Source organism: Lynx rufus, unplaced genomic scaffold, assembly GCF_022079265.1.
Source record: "Lynx rufus isolate CCGP_SWC_20201006 ecotype Redwood Valley unplaced genomic scaffold, mLynRuf1.p SCAF_6, whole genome shotgun sequence".
Taxonomy (NCBI): Eukaryota; Metazoa; Chordata; class Mammalia; order Carnivora; family Felidae; genus Lynx; species Lynx rufus.
Window position 1 is genome coordinate 135007657 of NW_025814878.1, and position 19844 is coordinate 135027500.

Genomic DNA, 19844 nt, shown 5'->3' on the forward strand with positions numbered 1-19844 from the left:
AGTTAAGCATCTGACTCTTAATCTCAGCTCAGGTCTTGATCTCTGGGTTGTGAGATCAAGCCCTGCACTGGGCTCCATGCTGGGTGTAAAGCCTACTTAAAAAATAAACAAAATAAAACAAAACAAAATTAAATTAAAAGGTGAATTCTGCAACATGTATAATATGACCACAGTTTTTGTAAAAAACTTTTTAAAGAAGTTATGCGTGCATGATGGTAAGAGTGTATCTATGCCCGTTTTTGTGTGAACATACATTGACCACACACATATAAAAGTTGTAGGGCATAGGGTGTAAGATTTCAGGTAGAGGCCTTTCAGATTTTATTTTAAATACTTTTAAATTATTGGAGTTTGTACTGAAATACATTTTGAGGTTAAAAAGTCCAAGACACATATTACATTTACTAAACATTCTTACAGGGAAACTTCTACGTATTGAACCGCACCCAGGTCCATTGCCTCCCGTGTAGCTCGTTTCCTCATGGTGCCCATACCTTACAGTGAGAGAACGTCACAGTGTACTGGGCATCCCTGGACTGGGGAGAAGGCACCTCGGGGTCCACCACTGGGGCAGCCACTGTGGATTCACACTGGTCCCAGAATGTGTATTGACAGAAGACAAAATTTGAGAGGCTTAAGGGCAGCCCAGTTGCCTCTTTAATTTTTACCTGAAGAGATATAAAAAAAAAAAAAAGGCAATATAACTCCCATAAAGAAACATTAAACTGTGCATTGCTTCAAATGTAAGAGCTCTTCAAATTTAAGAGCTACATAAATCAGTTATCCATTTGGTATCTGAAAATATCTGGCATCCTTTCATCAAGGGTTCCGCCTACAACAAATCCGTACCAGAGTACCACAACTACCGTGTGTAAACCTGGCAAAGGCACACACCTCCAACATTTTCCTAGTGACTGAGTTTTTGATGCAACCTTTATTGGAAAAGCAGGATTCACTGAACAATACATACCCCCCGCATGCCAGATACACATGGACTTTTATTTTTCAATGTTCTTAAGTTTGTTTATTTATTTTGAGGGAGAGGGGGAGGGGCAGAGAGGGAGAGAGAGAAACCCAAGCAGGCTCCGAGCTGTCAGCGTAGAGCCCAACGTGGGGCTCAATCCCACCAACCGTGAGATCATGACCTAAGCCGAAATCCAGAGTCGGATGCTTAACGGACTGAGCCACCCAGGTGCCCCCAATACACATGGACTTTTCAAATCTCATCAAGCGTCACCAGAAAGGGTGCTATACTTCTGGAGAAAGTACTGCCCACTGTTGTATTTATGGTTAGGAAGGTTAACATTTACGATGCTCTATGAAAAACAGAACTGTTTGGCATGAACAAGGTCATTCCTCTGCACCCGTCCATCTCATTGTCCCCTCACCCGGCAAGTCAGCTTCTTGACTCGGTGAACAGTCTCCCCGCTGATGTCCGTGACCTCGAGGCTCCCACCTTCGCTGGAGTTCTCAGAAGAGTCGTCCTCCACCACGCGCTCCGGGACGGCCCCTGTAATTCGCATGACTTCCACATGGAGGCGCCCTGCAACCTGCGGCAGGAACCAGAGCGCCTGCAGGTTAATAGGCATCCAGCGGGGAACCTGACCTTGGACAGAGAGCACGCAGCCACCTCCCGGGTGAGCAGGTGAGCGGCCCCGCCCCTACTGCCATGGGCAACTCACCCCTTCCACAGCCGGTTTGGTCCATCTCTCACCCCCTGCAGTCACCCTGCCTGACTCTGAGCCAAATTTGCTTCTCTGCCACTTGCCTTCTGGAGTCATCTTCACTCTTATCCTTTACAGGCAGCCCAGGAACAGAGTAAAGACAGCTATCATATCCTACCTGGAGTCGTCTATTTTCCATGTTCGTATATTCGTTCATCTGATCTAATCCCTGCCCAGTTGGAATACCGAAACGAGTAGTAGAGATACACGTGGGGGTTGTTATGAGACAACTTCACCCAGAAATCAGCTGCATGCCCCGAACTGTGCTACTAAGCACTGCATTTATCGCAATAAGCCAAAAGACGTGGTCACCAGGCTCACGGAGCGTCTGCTCTCTTCAATGGGTGGGTAACTCACACTGGAGCAGGGGGAGTGAGACCTATCCCAGGAGGAACCACAAAGGCTTACAATTTCTTCAACATCCTGGTGGTTCTCTGGAGAGATGCTAGTTTAGTGGTGCCTCTCTTACACTTGTTGGCACAGAACTGAATTAAAGGACAAGAATTTGCTCCCTCAGAGTGCTACAACTAGCCCAAGTTATGTTTCATGACACAGGTCAAGGCTGCAATGGCTGGAGTCATGAAGGGGACAGTGCTGCCATCGTCTTAAATCGTGAGGCTCCACAGTAAAAGTAGCATGGATCCAACCTCCACACAGCAACTGGCACTGGCACCAAGCACCTGAGAGAAATTAGCTGATGGCGTTGGACAAGTGAGACCAATATGGAGGAATCCGTTAGAAGACGGAGAAAGGGGAAATGGGAGAAATCAGTTCAAAGGTAAGGTGGGTTCTCAAGCTTTTTTTCAATATTTTTTGAGAATCAACACATTTTTATTTATTTTTTTAAGTTTATTTATTTACAACTTGCTCCTGAGTTGTATCCAGTGAAGACCACATAGGGGCCGAGAAGGAACTCGGATGTATCACAAAGGTAAGAGATTAAAAGAGAGATGAACATGGCAACAGAGTGGAAGCTGGTTTCCAAAAGATTTCTAATTTGATTAAAACAAAAATCAAAAAAACTAGTGAACCATAAATTCAAAAAATGGGTATGAATATCTTTTAAAACCATGATTTAATCTTGAGCGTTTCTATTGATATTAGTAGAGAAGAAAGAGTATGATCCTGACTATTCACCCTAGATCTGCCTCAAGAGCATCACTTAAATCAGATACACACACACACACACACACACACACTCCCTTCCACTTCGGTCAATTTCCTCCCAGGCTGGCTTGTCCTTACCTCCCCCTGCTGGCTGATGATAGGAACTGCATACTGAAGTTTCACATCATAGAAGAGACACTCCAAGAACACATTAGCCACACCAATTAGGTTGTGATTCTCTTGGGCTTCATAGAAAGGGTCACCTCGTTTCCCATAGAGACGCTTTGCCTGATGGGTAGGGTAGGCAGGTGGGGAGCCAGTAAGAAACAAAATATCAACTTGAATAATATCATTTAAAACTAGCACCTAAAAATGATTTAAGAAGAAAGCATTTATTCAGAGAAATTAAAAAGAAGTAAAAATTACAATCATGTCACATAAATAAAAGTAGCATATGGGAGGGGCTCTTGCTCAATTACACCCTCGTCTTCCCTATCACACCCCACATATAGCCTTTTTCATTCCATTCCCTGTGCTTTGTCTCATTTCCTTCACCGAGTCGTCTTTTCCATTACTAGCATCCAAAAAATGGATTGGGCTTTCTAAAATTATTCTTCGTAATCTCCCCAGCCATTATCACAGCTAGGGGAGCCAGAACATATGCTAATGAATACAAAAATCCAACCTGGCTCCATCCGTGTGCATTTGTCACAACCCTGACAAAACAGCACGGACTTACTTTGTTCCATTTCGTATCACCTGGAATGTAGCAAAAATGCAGCCAAATAAGAACATGTTATGTGTTCTCTTCATTTAGTTTCTGTCCGTGTGGGGATCACATGTTTTATGACTGATCCAACATCTAACTTAGAAGTTTTTTCAAGATCACTTCTACATTCCTTTACTTCCCCCACCCTGCCCTGCCGTTTTTAAAAGTAGGCTCCATGCTGGGCATGGAGCCCAACACAGGGTTCAAACTCATGATCCTGAGACCAAGAGTTGGAGGCTTAACTGACCGAGCCATGCAGGTGTCCCAACATTACTTTCCTAATATCGATGTCCAAAGCTTGACTACAGAAATTCACCGCCATGCATGTGTGCGTTCTGATGGTGAAATCACCTACACTCTGTGCTTTCAACATGGCCCAATCTCCTTTCCATTTTGTCTCTTTTACCTCAGGAATTTTTTCCTTCCATTCTTGATAAAGGTCTCTCATATCGATTAATTTATTCTCCAGCTTCTCGATGGTCCAAACTTGGGTGCTCTTTCCTTTTCTCCGCACTTGGATAGCTGGCTCACTCACGATTGCTCCTCTCTGCAGAATGAAGGAAACAAAAACAACAAATCAAATGAAACCAAATGAAGTCTTGTTATGACTTCTTAGATTGTTACAGCAATATATATTATTAGAAAGCAGCAAGTGTGAAGAAAACATATACAGAAAGAAGATGAAATTCTACCACAGAGGGAATATTCTGGCTTATTTTCCATTTTCTATAGGTATACCCGTGCATGTTTTTGTTTTTTTTTTTTTATCATAATCAGAACCAAACAAAACTAAATTTCCTATCCCGATCCTCCCTCCACAGTTTTTATCTTACGATCACCTTCTTGTGCTATTAAATATTCTTCACAGACACAATTTTTAATGGAAACATAGAAATCTATTTTATGGATGCATACTGGTTCGATCAATTATTCTATTGTTCGACATCATGACTATTTTAAATTTTTGCTATTATAAAGGCCATTATGATAAGCATCCTTGTATAAAAAGCACATGATCTTTATGAATTTTTTTTAATGTTTATTTATTTTTGAGAGGGGGGAGGGGCAGAAAATATGAAGTAGGTTCTTTTCTGATAGCAGCAAGCCTAATGTGTGGCTCAAACTCATGAACTGTGAGATCACGACCTGAGCAGAAGTCAGATGCTTAACTGACTGAGCCACCCAGGCACCCCTCTTTATGAATATTTCTATGACTATGGACTTAGCATAAATTTCTCAAAGAACTGCTTGGTCAAAGTACTAAAATGCAGAAAGAGTAATGAAATCCTGACTCGTTTCTAGCTTGCTTGCCAGGGGAAACATAAATGGATGCAAAATTATTGTCTTTTGAAGTTTCTCCTTAAAAGAAATATTCTTTGAGTTGAAATGACAGGAAACCTCCCAAAGGCTGCAAAGAGTCATTCTGTGCACAGAAAAAAGGTATTATACAAGCCTTCCTTTCTTCTTTAAAAATTTTTTTAATGTTTATTTATTTTTGAGAGAGACAGAGACAGAATGCGAGTGGGTTAGGGGCAGAGACAGAGGGAGATACAGAATCTGAAGCAGGCTCCAGGTCCCGAGCTGTCAGCACAGAGCCTGACGCGGGGCTCGAACTCACAAGCTATGAGATCATAACCTGAGCCGAAGTTGGACGCTCAACCAACTGAGCCACCCAGACACCCCGACAAGCCTTCCTTTCTTGTAGAATCCTTTCTGAAATTGGCACCTATCCCCCCATTCCAGAAGGGGGCATTTACATGACAGAGAAAAGAGGAATTACTTCTATATATTTCTAGTTTTAACACATCTAAGGGCATATTTACTCGAGGGGGGGGGTCTATAGAGGAAATTTTTTTTTAAATTTTCACTGTTGAAGTAGAGTTGACATACAATGTTATATTAGTAGATAGGAAGTCTTAAAAAGAATAAATACTCCGGCTCATATCAGCATCTCCTCACAGATTTTTTTTTTAATTTTTTTAACGTTTATTTATTTTTGAGACAGAGAGAGACAGAGCATGAACGGGGGAGGGTCAGAGAGAGAGGGAGACACAGAATCTGAGGCAGGGTCCAGGCTCTGAGCGGTCAGCACAGAGCCCGACGCGGGGCTCGAACTCACAGACCGCGAGATCGTGACCTGAGCCGACGTCGGAAGCTTAACCGACTGAGCCACCCAGGCGCCCCTCACAGATGTTCTTTAGGGTGTCAGGTTTGTCTGCTGTCTTATAGTACATACTGTTGTACATTTTACTCTCTCTCTCTTTTTTTTTTTTGAAGCACTCTTACCTTTCTGTTGGCACTGAGGTTTGCAGCGGGGATCTGCAGAGTCACCTGGTAGTCAGTGAGCTTGCTCATTTCCTCAGCTAAGAAGTTTGCCTCCCTCACCAAGGTATTGGCTTTCACAAGCTGCTCGCGAAGTTTTGCCAAGCTTTGGCGGAAGAGCTCATCCCTGTGGGGTAGCAGAAAAGGAAATGAGAAACTCCGAAAAGAAAAGGAAACCAATTCTACTTCTAAGTGAGTCGTATTCTTAGAAAGTGGTAGGCAACTCCTTCCAGGCAACATTTTTCAACCATTTTTTTTTTCCTGTTGGTAACGACGGATGAGGAGCAAATACGTAGAAGGACTTAACTAAAAACCACGTTTTAAATCCCCTAACATCTGAAAACTTCTATTTTAATATGCTGTTGCCAAAAGACCAATAAAGGAATCCTTTAGGGAAAAGAACTGATTACAACTTTTTGTGCGCTTCTGGGGCTGGTGGGGAGGGGAATGGGGCAGGGGACAGAAATCCGGAGTCCATAAGGAGAAAGCGTTTCACATGATTTCTTCGGTTGGTAAAAGGCAAGAAGGGGGACTTCTGTGCTAGCAGGAATCCTTTCCTCAAGTCCACATAATAGCACTTCCTGATAAGACCTTCTCCAACGTTCTGACGCTGAATAGGACATTATTATGTGCCATTACGTGCCCTCTCAGTCCCCACATCTTTTGCCTCCGTAGATGTGTTGTATTTATAGTTTCTCATTTATTCGTGTAATTATTTGACTGATGTCTGTGTCCCCTATGGAGCTGCAGGCACCCCAGGGGGAGAACTGTGTGGTCAGGTGCACGGCCCATTGTGGGAAACCCCCGAAGTACCCACTGAATGAAAGGAAGAGTTCTGGTTCCACAGGTGGGTTCAAAGGTAATCCAGACTAGCAGAATGCTTATCTGCCTTCTCTTTTCTACCATTTATACACCCCCTGCCCTTACTTCATAGGAAAATGGGGAGCTTGGAATACCCAGTCTCTACCCCTTTCTCATCACCTCAAAAGTGACACTGAGGCACCTGCAAAGATGTTAATCTGAAGTTACCCTAACACGTATGGCACACCGATCCTGTCTGTCTGGTTCTCCTAGGTGACACCATTTTTTTTCAGTTCCCTGGACTTGACTCTTTTTCAGCCAGCTCAGTCTTTTCTCTTTTCTACAACATCCAGAAAAAAAGGCTTCTGTGGATTTTTCCTTTTAAATATCCCCTAAATCTCTCTACTGCTTTCATAACCCCTGGTAGCCTCAAAGCCCCCAGGCTCTTTCTCTGACACCACCAGTCACACAAACTCCTGCCTGTCTCAGGCCAGCCCTCAGTTCAAAACCTTGTCTCCCCACTTGGGATAAATCTGCAGGCACCTGTGTGCCCTACCGGACAGCTTTGGACTTCGCTCTCCCTACTCCTATACAACTCACCTCTCAGAGCAAACAAAACAGCTCTCATGCAATCCGCAAAACACCTTCCTCTTCTCCACGAAATGCTTCCCGCCTTCTGTCTGCCCGTCCAGTGTCCACCCTTCAAACTCACCTGAAGTCCTTCATCCTCCATGAAGTTGCGGCAGAAGCCCCACAGCATGGGGGTCCCACCCTCTACTAACCACCACCTCCCTTACTGTGCTTCCTGCCCAAGCACACACACACTTATCACTTCAGTAATTTCACACAGTCAATACTCGCAAAGCACCTACCAAAGACACCACTGTTCTAGGCACTGGGAACACTTCAATGAATGAAGCTGATTTCCTGCTCCTGGAAGTGATTTTCAGATGAGGGATCAATGACAGAGGGATAATTATGTGGTTGAAACACTTCCTATTGTTGGATAAAACTGTTTTTTAACGGACTATTGTGATGTAATTTTCACATATTTATATCTTGCTCTATGATACATTACAAGTTTGCAGAAAGAGTAACTACATCTCTGGTTTTCTTTGTAATTCTCACTAGCTCTTAAATATACTTGATTTTCAGCCCCACAACCTTTACTTAGGTATGAGTCCTTTGATATTTCACAAGCCATCAACACTTATTTAGGTAAGAGTCCCAGCTTCTAATATAACAGCCCATCATTAACAACATCTTAATTTTATCCAGTGACCCTGGTGAAATCCGTATTGTAGCATTCTCATCTCCTTGAATGACAGCTCCAAATATCATCCTTGCTACTCTCCTTCCTTTTAAGAATTAGAGCCTCAAAGAGAATCAATCTGGAATTGAGTGGAAAAAAATTTTTTAACACTTGACGGAAAAAATACAATCATTAAAAACAATGCTTAAGCATCCGACGTTGGCTCAGGTCATGATCTCATGGTTCATGAGTTCGAGCCCCATGCCAGGCTCTGTGCTGACAGCTCAGAGCCTGGAGCCTGCTTCAGATTCTGTGTTTCCCTCTCTTTCTTTTTTTTTTTTTTTTTTAAATTTTTTTTTCCAACGTTTATTTATTTTTGGGACAGAGAGAGACAGAGCATGAACGGGGGAGGGGCAGAGAGAGAGGGAGACACAGAATCGGAAACAGGCTCCAGGCTCCGAGCCATCAGCCCAGAGCCTGACGCGAGGCTCGAACTCACGGACCGCGAGATCGTGACCTGGCTGAAGTCGGACGCTTTAACCGACTGCGCCACCCAGGCGCCCCTCTCTTTCTTTTTTTTAATTTTTTTATTAAAAATTTTTTTAAATGTTTATTTATTTTTGAGACAGAGAGAGACAGAGCGTGAGCAGGGGAGGGGCAGAGAGAGAGGGAGACAGAATCCAAAGCAGGCTCCAGGCTCTAAGCTGTCAGCTGTCAGCGCAGAGCCCGATGCGAGGCTTGAACTCACGAACCATGAGATCATGACCTGAGCCAAAGTCAGACGCTTCACCAACTGAGCCACCCAGGCACCCCTGTTTCCCTCTCTTTCTGCCCCTCCTCTGTTCATGCTCTGTCTGTCTCTCTCTCAAAAATAAATAAGCATTACAAAATATTTTTAAAACAAAAATCTACCTTTTCTGTTGCATCTTTCTGTTTTTGTCTTTTACAATCTTCAGTACACAAGAAGTAAGTAGGCAGAAAGGGTATCAGTGGGTCCAGTCACACCAATTACCTTCAAGCTCGCTGTTATTAGAGTAAAGCCACCAGTTCACAGTAAAGGTGGAAAAGGCAGCTCTTCAGAAAAAGCATTATCTGATAACCTTTGTCTCTTTTACCCAGGCACAGTAAAAGATAAAGAGTAATGTGTTACAAGTAGGATAAATCTTCATACTTTGGTATCCAGACAGATGAGCAGAAAGCTCCCGGGGAAAACGCAACTGACTCTTTTCTCTTACTTTAGAACGATCAAGTGTGTTACCGCAGCAAGCCTGTTGTGCAGGCTAGGGCTCCCTTTTCTCCCTCTTCTTCTTCTTCCCTGAATGTGGCTCAGGTTTAAGCATCTCATTGCTTGTGAGAGATGCAGTGTGGCTGAAAGAATGAGAGTACCGGCCCAGGAGTCGTGGCTTTGATCCCGCAGTCCTAAGTTACCAGCTGAATGACTTTGGGTGAATCATTCAACCTCTCAGCCTGGTTCCTCATGTGTGAAGTGGGGTACAAATGATAAAATATAGTAGCGGTTGTGAAGATGAGATGGACACATGTAAAGCACTTAGTGCCTGGCACCTGGTAAATGCTCTGCAAACGTCAGGTGCTACTTTCGTTACTAAGATTATTGTAACAACATACGAGTTAGTAATGGGACTCATAGATCTGGGTTCAGATGCTGGCCTTTTCAGGGGCCAGGTGGGTTACTGAGGAGGATATGTAAACTGAGTGCCCTACCTTCAGGACAGAGATAATTGTTCCCACTGCACACTGCTGCTGGGAGTGCTAAATCAGCATCACGCCTAGACTGCAGTGAGAACACAACAGAACTCAGCAATAATTTACTATCCTCACAGGTGATGTTTCCTCCACCACTACCTCAGTTCCGAGATAAATATTTTTTTTATTTAAAAGCATTTTTTGATGTTTATTTATTTTTGAGAGACAGAAACAGAGCGCAAGCAGGGGAGGGGCAGAGAAAGGGGCAGAGAGAGCCTGAAGCAGGCTCAAACCCATGAACCACGAGATCATGACCTAGGCTGAAGTCGGATGTTCAACTGACTGAGCCATTCAGGTGTCCCTGATATAAATATTTTTAAGTCACAAATTTTGAAAATTCACATTTAGATTTCTTAATATCATAGTTGTATTTAAAGAGACTCCAAAGTAAGGGAAATTTAAAATAAGAAATGGTTTTATGCTAAAGAACAATCCCAACTTTATCTACTTCAATATCTAACAACAGTATTCTTTTTTTTTTAATGCTTATATATTTTTTTAAGTTGTACTTATTTATTTTGAGAGAGAGAAGGAGTGCAAGCGGAGAGGGGCAGAGACAGAGGGAGAGAGAGAGAATCCCAAGCAGGCTCTGTATTGTCAGTGAGGAGCCTGATGGGGGGCTCGAACCCATGAACCAGGAGATGGTGATCTGAGCCAAAATCAAGAGTTGGACGCTTAACTGACTGAGCCACCCAGGAGCCCCCGCAACAATGATACTGTAACCTGGTGCCATTTTTATCGAAGGGTAAGGGGGGAGGGATGGTCTTTAATGACTAACATCCCAGTAAGCATACCGAGGATGGACAGAATCTCTGACAGGAAAAGGCGACTGCTAATAACCAGACACAGGACTAAGATTTCCTTCCTTGCTTAGGTCTGTCCTCACCTTCACATGCCTCGCCCAAAGCTCCAAGGCCCTGGAGCCAGGCCTCTGGGTCACCGGGGTCCCATTCTTACCTCTCCTCTGCCCACTGGGTCACCTTCTGCTGAGCCGTCTGGTTGCTGTAGGCCAGGCGGTCGGGGCCGCTGCTCTGGGGCTGGCGCTCCGGGGACAGCTGCTGGCGGAGCCGCTCCAGCTCCCGCTCGTACATGAGCCGCTGCTCCTCCAGGGCGCTCCGCTTTTCTTCCAGGTACTGTTTCTCCAGGACCTGAACCACATTTTGCACTGGATCTGGTGAGCCAAGAGACAAGGCAAGGTGTCTTCGGGGGTGGCTACGACAGGGCAGCCCGCCAGGTGCCTCTTCGGGGAGGAACCATCTCCTGGCTCAGAAGCTAGTCTTTGCAGATGCCTTCTCGGAGCGGCCTGAGGGGCATCCTCCCACCCACCTTTTAATTAACATTTCAGATAAATGTCCTGCGTGTAAACATTCCCCACATCTACTGCGTTTCTTCAATTTGACGAGCTCACGTTTACATGGATCATTAATCCACTCTAAGCAGGTGGTAGAGGGAACGGGCTTCGACCCACTGAGAAAAATTTCATGAAACCTGAGACGGCTTCCAAGAGAGAGCCACACAGGATTTCATTTTTATGGTAGTCCATTTCTATGCCCATTTAGTTCTGATTCTAACCACAAATCTTATGACTCCTGAATTTCTATAATGTGGTGGAAGGGGGGGGGGATCTTGTAGATCATTGAACGTGTTTGAAAATATTGAGTATATGGTCTGGCCATTTCTCAGGTGCTGATATTCAAGAAGGCAATTCACCTCCAAAAAAAGAAAAGAAAAGGAGAAAGAAGGGGGAGGGGAGGGGGAGTTCACTCGCAAAACTCAAAGGCTCTTTTTTACTTTCTGTTTTTGCAGGTCGAGAGATCAGCAACATACACGTGGTGAATAAGTATAGATAGATATACGTTGTTCAAAGGCCACGACCATGGGTAGCAGTGGCTGTGGTGTAGGTAGGGCTCCCTGGCTGTGGCAGGACGTTAGCTTGGTAATGACCACTGACCCGGATGCTGTGGAGAAAGATGAAGGCACTGACCATACGTCCAAAGGAGAAAGTTACGGGCATCTCTAAGTGAGTGGACTCTAGGGAAACAACAGGTCAGACTACCTGGATGGCAAGTAAGAAAACCACCAACACGGTGAATATGTCCTTCAAGTACACGAGATGTGGAGGAGATGCGTTCCTATTCCCAGACTGGCCTGGAGTTCATACCCTTGCCTGTCATTCAAATTGTGACATTCATGTTATATTCCCACTTCTTGACTCTCAGTTTAACTTCCAAGGTTAAGAGTGGGAAATGAGGATAACAAGAGGGTATAAAAATACCACCCAATGATGGCTACTGATGGACTTTTCCAGAAGACTCTATCTATCAATTTGTGAAATAAACATGTAAGTTATACTCATTTTCTATATGAACAGTAAGATAGTATGTTAGCTTAACAAGTAAGGTTAAGTTATATAAAACAAAAAGTAGAAAGCAATTAAAAAAATCACTAGCTATACAGAGCACAGGTGAGTTGTTTTAATAAAAATAACAACCACATGGCAATAATAATTCTGCTAGCTACCAGCTACAACTCAGGGAGAGGCATATGCCCTTTTACATGCATCATCTCGTGAATGCCTTGCAACAAACTAAGGGTGGATAACATTCCCATTTTAAAGATGCTGACCTAAGATCAGAGCTAATGAGTGACAGAGCCAGGTTTTGAACTCAGAGCAGAGCGAACTATCTGGGAGGAGGACATCAAGTTAGTAATTGACTGATACAGTATTCTTATCTCCAATGTTTTGCTCAGAACTTGTACTCTGCTTAAGAGTAGACATTAAAAAAAAAATACTGTTCTTTGCTTATATAAAATTCTAAAATTCAGCATTTTTTCAGAGTAGAATGATTTTCTTCAAGAGTCCTGATATGGGGTCCCTAAAATACATTACTTGAAAATCTGATGGAAAATGAACTCTTAAAAATACCACACTCTTTTTCTTTTTTTAATATTTGTTTTTTGAGGGGGCGGAAGGGGGGGCAGAGAGAAGGGGGACAGAGGATCTGAAGTGGGCTCTGTGCCGACAGCAGAGGGCCCGACGCAGGGCTCGAACTCACAAACTGAGAGATCACAACATAAGCCAAAGTCACAGACTCAACTGACTGAGCCACCCAGGTGCTCCCCAAAATACCAAACTCTTAAACAAAGACAGACCATGGAAAGGGAAGACCTTTCCCATAGAGTAGAATATCTACGTATTCCAAAGCATCTGAACTTCTGACCTTGTCCTGTAATTTATTAAAAACACATGAATAATATGGTAAAGAAGAAGTCTGAAGAAGTTTTAAATGTAAGGGTTAGAAAAGTTCTCTCAGAATTTTTAATAAATGCACTTCTCAAACAGTACATGTTTTTTCTCTTTCAGGCTCTAGGTTTTTCTCTTTCAGGCTCTAGGTTTAAAATTTAGGTCCATTCATTTATACTTACATGGAGCCTGATTTCCAAGAGCCCTACCTTAGTGTCTATGAATCTTTTCTAGAGACAGAACACTGGAAAACACAATGTTTTAGAACATTCTAGGATTTTTGCTAAAAGACACTAGATAAGATATTTAATCCTCATTTCTCCTTTTTAGTCAGAGATGTGTAGAAATATACATGGTCCCAAATGGCTGAAGTGGAGGGGATCTCCCCTTGAGGTCCTGTGCTAATGAAGGGGCCATGTGACCAAGGCTGCTTTAAACTGCTTTATCAGCTGCCATGACGTAACACCCTACTATTCACCAGGCTTCATCACTGGCCACAAACCAACCAGGAGATACAGAAGAGAGAGCAACTCAAAGCATCTATCCCCAGTAAGGCCTGCCCCAGGACTCTGGGACAGGCCATGCTATCCAGGGCCAAGGCAGAGATACAGGAGCTGATGTTTCTGTCTGTCTACATTTTCTTTTTTAAACCTCTGACCTCAACCCAAGTCTGGAAATACCTTTCTCTTAGACATATTCGATAACATCATCTTTTCAAATTAATTAACCAGTTTCAAGCCTTTATCACTATACAGCATATTTTTAAAATAGATTATCCTAATCAGCAAGTCAACCTGACTCTATGATATGGCCTAGGACAGAAGCCAAAGACTACTTGGCCTATTCTCAACCAAGCAATCAACCATCAAAACATTGCCTACAGTTTTATTTTATCCCTTATCATTTTCTTTCTCTTGAATGAAGGGTTTTAAAACTCAGGGAGCCTGGTGCCTAAGGCCACGATACCAAAGAGGTGGGTGTTTTAGGAAGAGACAAATGATAGCATTTATTATGGCATAGCATGTTCTCTCTTCTTCATTAGTTTATTCTTTACCTGGTATGTTAACTATGTAATGTGTTCAAACTTATTTATCTGTCCCAAGAACAGAAAAGAGAGGGTGTCAATAGTTAGAGGCTGGAAGGCATTTATGTGATAGATGGTATTCATTCACACCAAGATGCCCAATGCACTAAATTGAAGGGAAGTAGATCCTTTGGGGGAAAAAGCTCCCAAGAAACAAAAACTAACCTTTTAATCCCAGATGGAATAAATTCAATGACTCTTCACCAGCCCCTTCACTGCTCTTTACTTTAGAGCTACCATTGACTCTGTGAAGACAGATGAGTGCCTGATTCTTATTCTGAACCCTGGGGAAGAACCCATTATTGTCCACAGATACGAGGTTTGCTTCTACTCTTAATTCCAATGAATTGTGTTTTAGGTCATTATTTATTTTAGAAATTTGAAAATACATCCTTGTACGCTTAATGCAGGTAAATCTCCACCCGCAAGTACAATGTCCTGAACAGCTCTGCTGTCAACAGTCATAAAGACATTAGTCATTGTACCAATGATACCAATCGCACTTTTGTGCTGTTGGATGTATAAGGGACAGAATGGCTACTAGATTTTAACCAATGGGAAGGCAATGGAGTTGGGACCTGGGGAGGAAGGGGTCGTATTCCTCAATCAGGAATGCCTCAGAGTGCTTCTGTCAGGCAAAAAACTTCAGCTTCTTCCCAATCGTGTTAGTTGGAGTCTTGCCAAAGCAGGTAACACAAGCATCAGTCAGCAGCACTGCTAAAACCCGGTCAAGCTCCCCCATGCTAACGTCACAATCAGTGAAAACCTCTTTCCCAGTGTTTGTGAAGGAGCTTCGTCTGAAACCACATGAGAGGGAAGAGAATCTTCAAATACGACCACCAGGGGGACGACCACCAGGCAGACAGGCTTATTATCGGGAAACCACCTAGCGGCAGAGGTGAATTGTGTAAATACCATTGGGCCACCAGCATTTCAGCACTGAATCAGGGCACGTCCTGTGTGCCCCATAGGCAAGCTCCCCTTACCCGTGGAATTGGGTGAAGCGTGGGGAGGGGGAAACACTATTTTTAAGTAGATAAAATCAACACTGGAGAACAAGGCTTGATCTGAATACAAATGGATAACTCATGTTAATACCATGAGGCAGGTCACTGGTGACTAATTGGTTTGGCTAAGAGGATTGGAGGAATTAACAAATACTTACCAAATACTCATCTGTTATTCAGGGGTTTACTATAAATATGATAGGAAGGTAGTGATTGAATAAAATTAGAAATCTACGATGTGGGACAACAGAGGATTCCACTGCTACCCCCAGGATACTCTGCAGTTAGAGAACAGAGACATCTGGAACTCTGTAATCTCATGTAGAGAAATAAGGCTCTTCCAATGGGTGTTCCTGCACCTGGAGTGGAGCCCACACCCTCCTGTCACACCCTGTATCCACTGGGGCTTCCAAAAATTACTCACAGGAGACTTGTTGCTCAGGCATGTTGTAAAATGGGCCATCAATGTGATGCTGGTGTCTCAACATCACTTTGGAATGTCTTTTGGGATTCCCCCCAACTGGGCGACTAAGTAGCAGAGTAGACTGACCCCTAGCTATGGTGCACCCTGGGGTGCAGCGTCCAAAGCCCCAGCAGCTAATCTGTTTCCCCAGTCTCACTGATGTTCTTTTCTGGGGTTGTTCTATATTCTTCATATGAATGCATCACACTTGTTCCTCCATCTAGCCTTTTCTTCAGGCTTCATTTCTATAATTGAAAAGAGGGAGTCCTTGGGGCTAAAAATCCAGAGATAAAACGGTCAGAGTCTTTATTCCTGCAACAGAATCCCCAATTTGAGAAGCCAGAGATCTGACCAACTTTCTCCAGCCATGCTCACATTCTTCTAGATAGGCTGGTTCAAAGATAGAGGGCAAAAGTCAACATTTTCAAGGGAGAGCCCGACTGAGAAAACATAATGCTCTCCCTGCACCACGGCCGGCAGAGGCTCCTGGAGGTCCTCCCTGGTTCAAGTTGGGGATGATCCTTAGGTACTCAAAGAACAGCTGAATGGGACAGCGAGATCGGACTTTCTCATCTCAGGGGCTCCTGAATGTAGCCTCAGCTATACTTGTTGTCACACAGTTCTGGTCCGAGAAATGCTGCCTTGTACCTGGTAACAGAGGAGTTTCCAGGCACAAGCCTGGAGATGAGAAGACCGAGAGATGGAAAATGAAGGGGCACATTTATAAAACAGCCATCAAGACAGAATGTGATATGGATTTTACTGAATGCACGTTAAGTGTTTATGAAGAGGTAAAGGATTTCCTTTTAGATACAGAGAAGAATTTTAAAACAAACATTGAAAACTTTCTGGATCAAGGGATCTAGAAATGATGCTTTAAGGAAATCTCTTCCTTAAAGGTCTGAGACAAGCCAGTGTGCAGGTCGAGCAAAGAGCCTATAAAGCCCGTGGCTATCATTTTTGTAAAAGCTACCCGGGCTTGCTATGTAAGCCTCTTTGATGGTATAATTTCCAACTGGATTTACAGCAAAATATCATGACTTTTATTTACCCATTACATTCCATTGGAAATTCCTGGGTTCATGCCCTGCTGGGGATTTTTGTGCTCTAAAAGATTCAGAAATGACAAGCCCAGTAAGGGGAATTTGAAAAGGAATGCCACCATAGTCCTTCCGGACTCTATGACCTTGGAAATGTTACCACAACTGGCTTGGAAACAAGGGGCTCAAAAAAGGGACCACCCACTCCTTGGTTACACTTGAGGGAGCAGATCAGGCCATGGGATGTCTCATGAGCCCCTCTCCAGGGGCTTCTGTAAGAAATTAGCAATTTTATGTATCTAAGTTTCAGAGTGATACTTTATGCAAGCACATCCCTCAAGGGATAGGAGCTGCGCAAGACGGAGGAATCGGAGGGAAGGTCTTACCATTGCTGTTCAGTGTTTTCATGATAACCTCCATCTGTGCAAATTCATAGTTATAGTCTGGTTCCGAGGAAGCTTCACTGGCTGCGTCCAGGTCATGCTCTGGCGGGCCGGTTTCCTTTTCAAAGTCTTTCAACCAGTCTCGCCGCTTCCTCTTAGGTAAGTTAATTCTGTGGGGTTTTCCACCATTAGAGAAAATTGACTTGTTTTATACTCAGGTAACAGTAAAAAAAAAAAAAAAAAAAGTGAAAATATTAGGGAACCCAAAGAGGTTACCTAAAAAAGTGGTTATTTCCCCACAGGATTCTATCACCGTGCCACAGCTGGGTAGTGCTGCACACAAGGGTGCCATTTACACAGGACCTGAAAGAAGACCAGGGAATATGTCAGTTCGGTGGGAAAGAGGACAGAACCCAGACCCAGCAGCCCATGAGAGATGGAGAAGTTTCTCTCAACAGACATATTCTGCTAATACCAAAAGAAGGAGTAATAGAATTGCAACCACCCTCAAAACATGTGATCAGAACGCAGTGATGATCTGAGGCACTTGAGTGGCTCAGTGGGTTAAGTGTCGAACTTTGACTCAGGTCATAATCCCGTGGTTTGTGAGTTTGAGCCCTATGATGGGCTCTGCACTGAGAGTGCGGAGCCTGCTTCATGTCCTCTGTCCCCCTCTCTCTGCCCCTCCGCCCCTTCTCTCTCAACAAATGAACATAAAAAAAAAAAAAAGAAAGAAAGAAAGAAAAGAACAAAACATGATGATCAAGGGCAGCCAACATCCCTCAAAGATAGACAACTTGGCATGATGTGCTCCTGATGGAAACATACACGAGAATGCCTATGGAATTTTCTTGTCCAAATTTGAGTTGAATCTGATCAAGCTGTTATATCAGAATACCAATTTAGGAAATACAGAAGGTGGTGGAAGATGCTAAATAATGCCATGGGACACAACGAGCAAAATGCTGACTACAGAAAACAACCAAGCATCTTCAACAACTAAAACGCAAGGAAAAGGGGATGGGGACAGAGGGAGGAGGAACCCGGAGGCTGAAAGAGACAAACAGCCAATGACAACGGTTGAATTTTATTTGATCCTGATTTCAAGAAACAAATGAAAAGGAACATTTCTGATACCTTTGGGGAGATGTGAACACTGACTCAATATATGAAGGTTAATAAGGAATTATTGTTAATTATTTTAGGTGTGATGGAACTTAAGCTATGTTCACGAACACTTGTTTAGAAATACAAGCTGAGACATTCATGGATAAAAAGTTATACTATCGGGAATTTTCTTTAAAATAACCCAGAGGGGGGGCGCCTGGGTGGCGCAGTCGGTTAAGCGTCCGACTTCAGCCAGGTCACGATCTCGCGATCTTGCGGGATCTCGCGATCTCGCGATCTCGCGATCTCGCGGTCCGCGAGTTCGAGCCCCGCGTCGGGCTCTGGGCTGATGGCTCGGAGCCTGGAGCCTGTTTCCGATTCTGTGTCTCCCTCTCTCTCTGCCCCTCCCCCGTTCATGCTCTGTCTCTCTCTGTCCCAAAAATAAATAAAAACGTTGAAAAAAAAATTTTTTAAATAAAATAACCCAGAGGGGAGGGAGGGGGAGATGTGGAGGGTATAGAAATGAAAGCAAAACTGTCTGCGAGATGCTCATTTTTGAAGCTGGATGATGGATATACAGGGGTTCACCATACTCTTCTTTCTACTTTATATGTTTGAAGTTTTCCATAACAGAAACTTGGGGAAAACACAAAAGAACACCAGGCTTAAATCCTAAATATCTACCAAACAAATTGTAAAAATAAGACAAATAGCCAGAGATGGGGGAAAGGACTCCGAGTCTGTTATACTGCACGAATCACACCTTAGATCACGTGCATTGTGTCTCTGGCTTTGTGCTGGCCTGTGCATCTGGGATTCGTCTCAAACCCTATAGCTGCAACTCTGCCCAGAGGACATCTGGAGCTGGTCTCCCAAGGGCACAGGTTTCCTCACCTCACAGCTATGCTACAGCTTACAGGGTTCAAGGGGCTGTGAATGACTCACTATAACAGATTTCATAGGATTTCCTGCCGATCGGAAGATCTCATCAACTGATTTTTAACATAGTAAAAGCCTTGCCACTGTGACTTTTTTTAGGGGGAGATGAAAAGTCGTCCAGAATTTTTAGTGCAGATAATTTTTTTAAATGTTTATTTATTTATTTTGAGAGACAGAGAGAGAGAGAGAGAGAGGGAGGATCCCAAGCAGGGTCTGGGCTGTCAGCCCAGAGCCCCTCAGGGCTTGATCTCAAGAACCCTGAGGGGCGCCTGGGTGGCGCAGTCGGTTAAGCGTCCAACTTCAGCCAGGTCACGATCTCGCGGTCCGTGAGTTCGAGCCCCGCGTCAGGCTCTGGGCTGATGGCTCGGAGCCTGGAGCCTGTTTCCGATTCTGTGTCTCCCTCTCTCTCTGCCCCTCCCCTGTTCATGCTCTGTCTCTCTCTGTCCCAAAAATAAATTAAAAAAACGTTGAAAAAAATAAATAAATAAAAATAAAAAAAAAATAAAAAAAAAAGAACCCTGAGATCATGACCTGAGCCGAGATCAAGAGTCGGATGCTTAACCTACTGAGCCATCCAGGCACCCCTAATGTTCTTATACATGTTTCCTTCATTTAGAAAAGAGATTTTGTGGCAGTGCATGCATGGCTCAGTAGATTAAGAGTCCAACTCTTGGTTTCAGCTCAGGTCATAATGTCATGGTTTCATGAGTTCAAGCCCCACGTCGGTCTCTGGGCTGTCAGTGTGGAGCCTGCTTGGGATTCTCTCTCTCTCCCTGCCCCTACCCCACTCATGCTGCCTCTGCCTCTCTCAAATAAATAAATAAACTTTAAATGAAAA

General features: G+C 43.7%; 1 protein-coding gene across 3 annotated transcripts in view; it reads right to left on the reverse strand.

The window, feature by feature from the left end:
• Nucleotides 1-19844, reverse strand: part of KIF13A (kinesin family member 13A) — a 209641-nt gene that overhangs the window by 37779 nt on the left and 152018 nt on the right. For all 3 annotated transcript variants that reach the window (XM_047101542.1, XM_047101541.1, XM_047101544.1), the window contains exons 15-22: nt 17237-17323; nt 16964-17130; nt 10697-10910; nt 5887-6049; nt 4007-4147; nt 2970-3119; nt 1389-1550; nt 495-668 (exon numbers count right to left, since the gene is read on the reverse strand). In XM_047101542.1, coding sequence (XP_046957498.1) covers nt 495-668; nt 1389-1550; nt 2970-3119; nt 4007-4147; nt 5887-6049; nt 10697-10910; nt 16964-17130; nt 17237-17323 — 1258 coding nt within the window. The remainder of the gene's footprint in view (nt 1-494; nt 669-1388; nt 1551-2969; nt 3120-4006; nt 4148-5886; nt 6050-10696; nt 10911-16963; nt 17131-17236; nt 17324-19844) is intronic.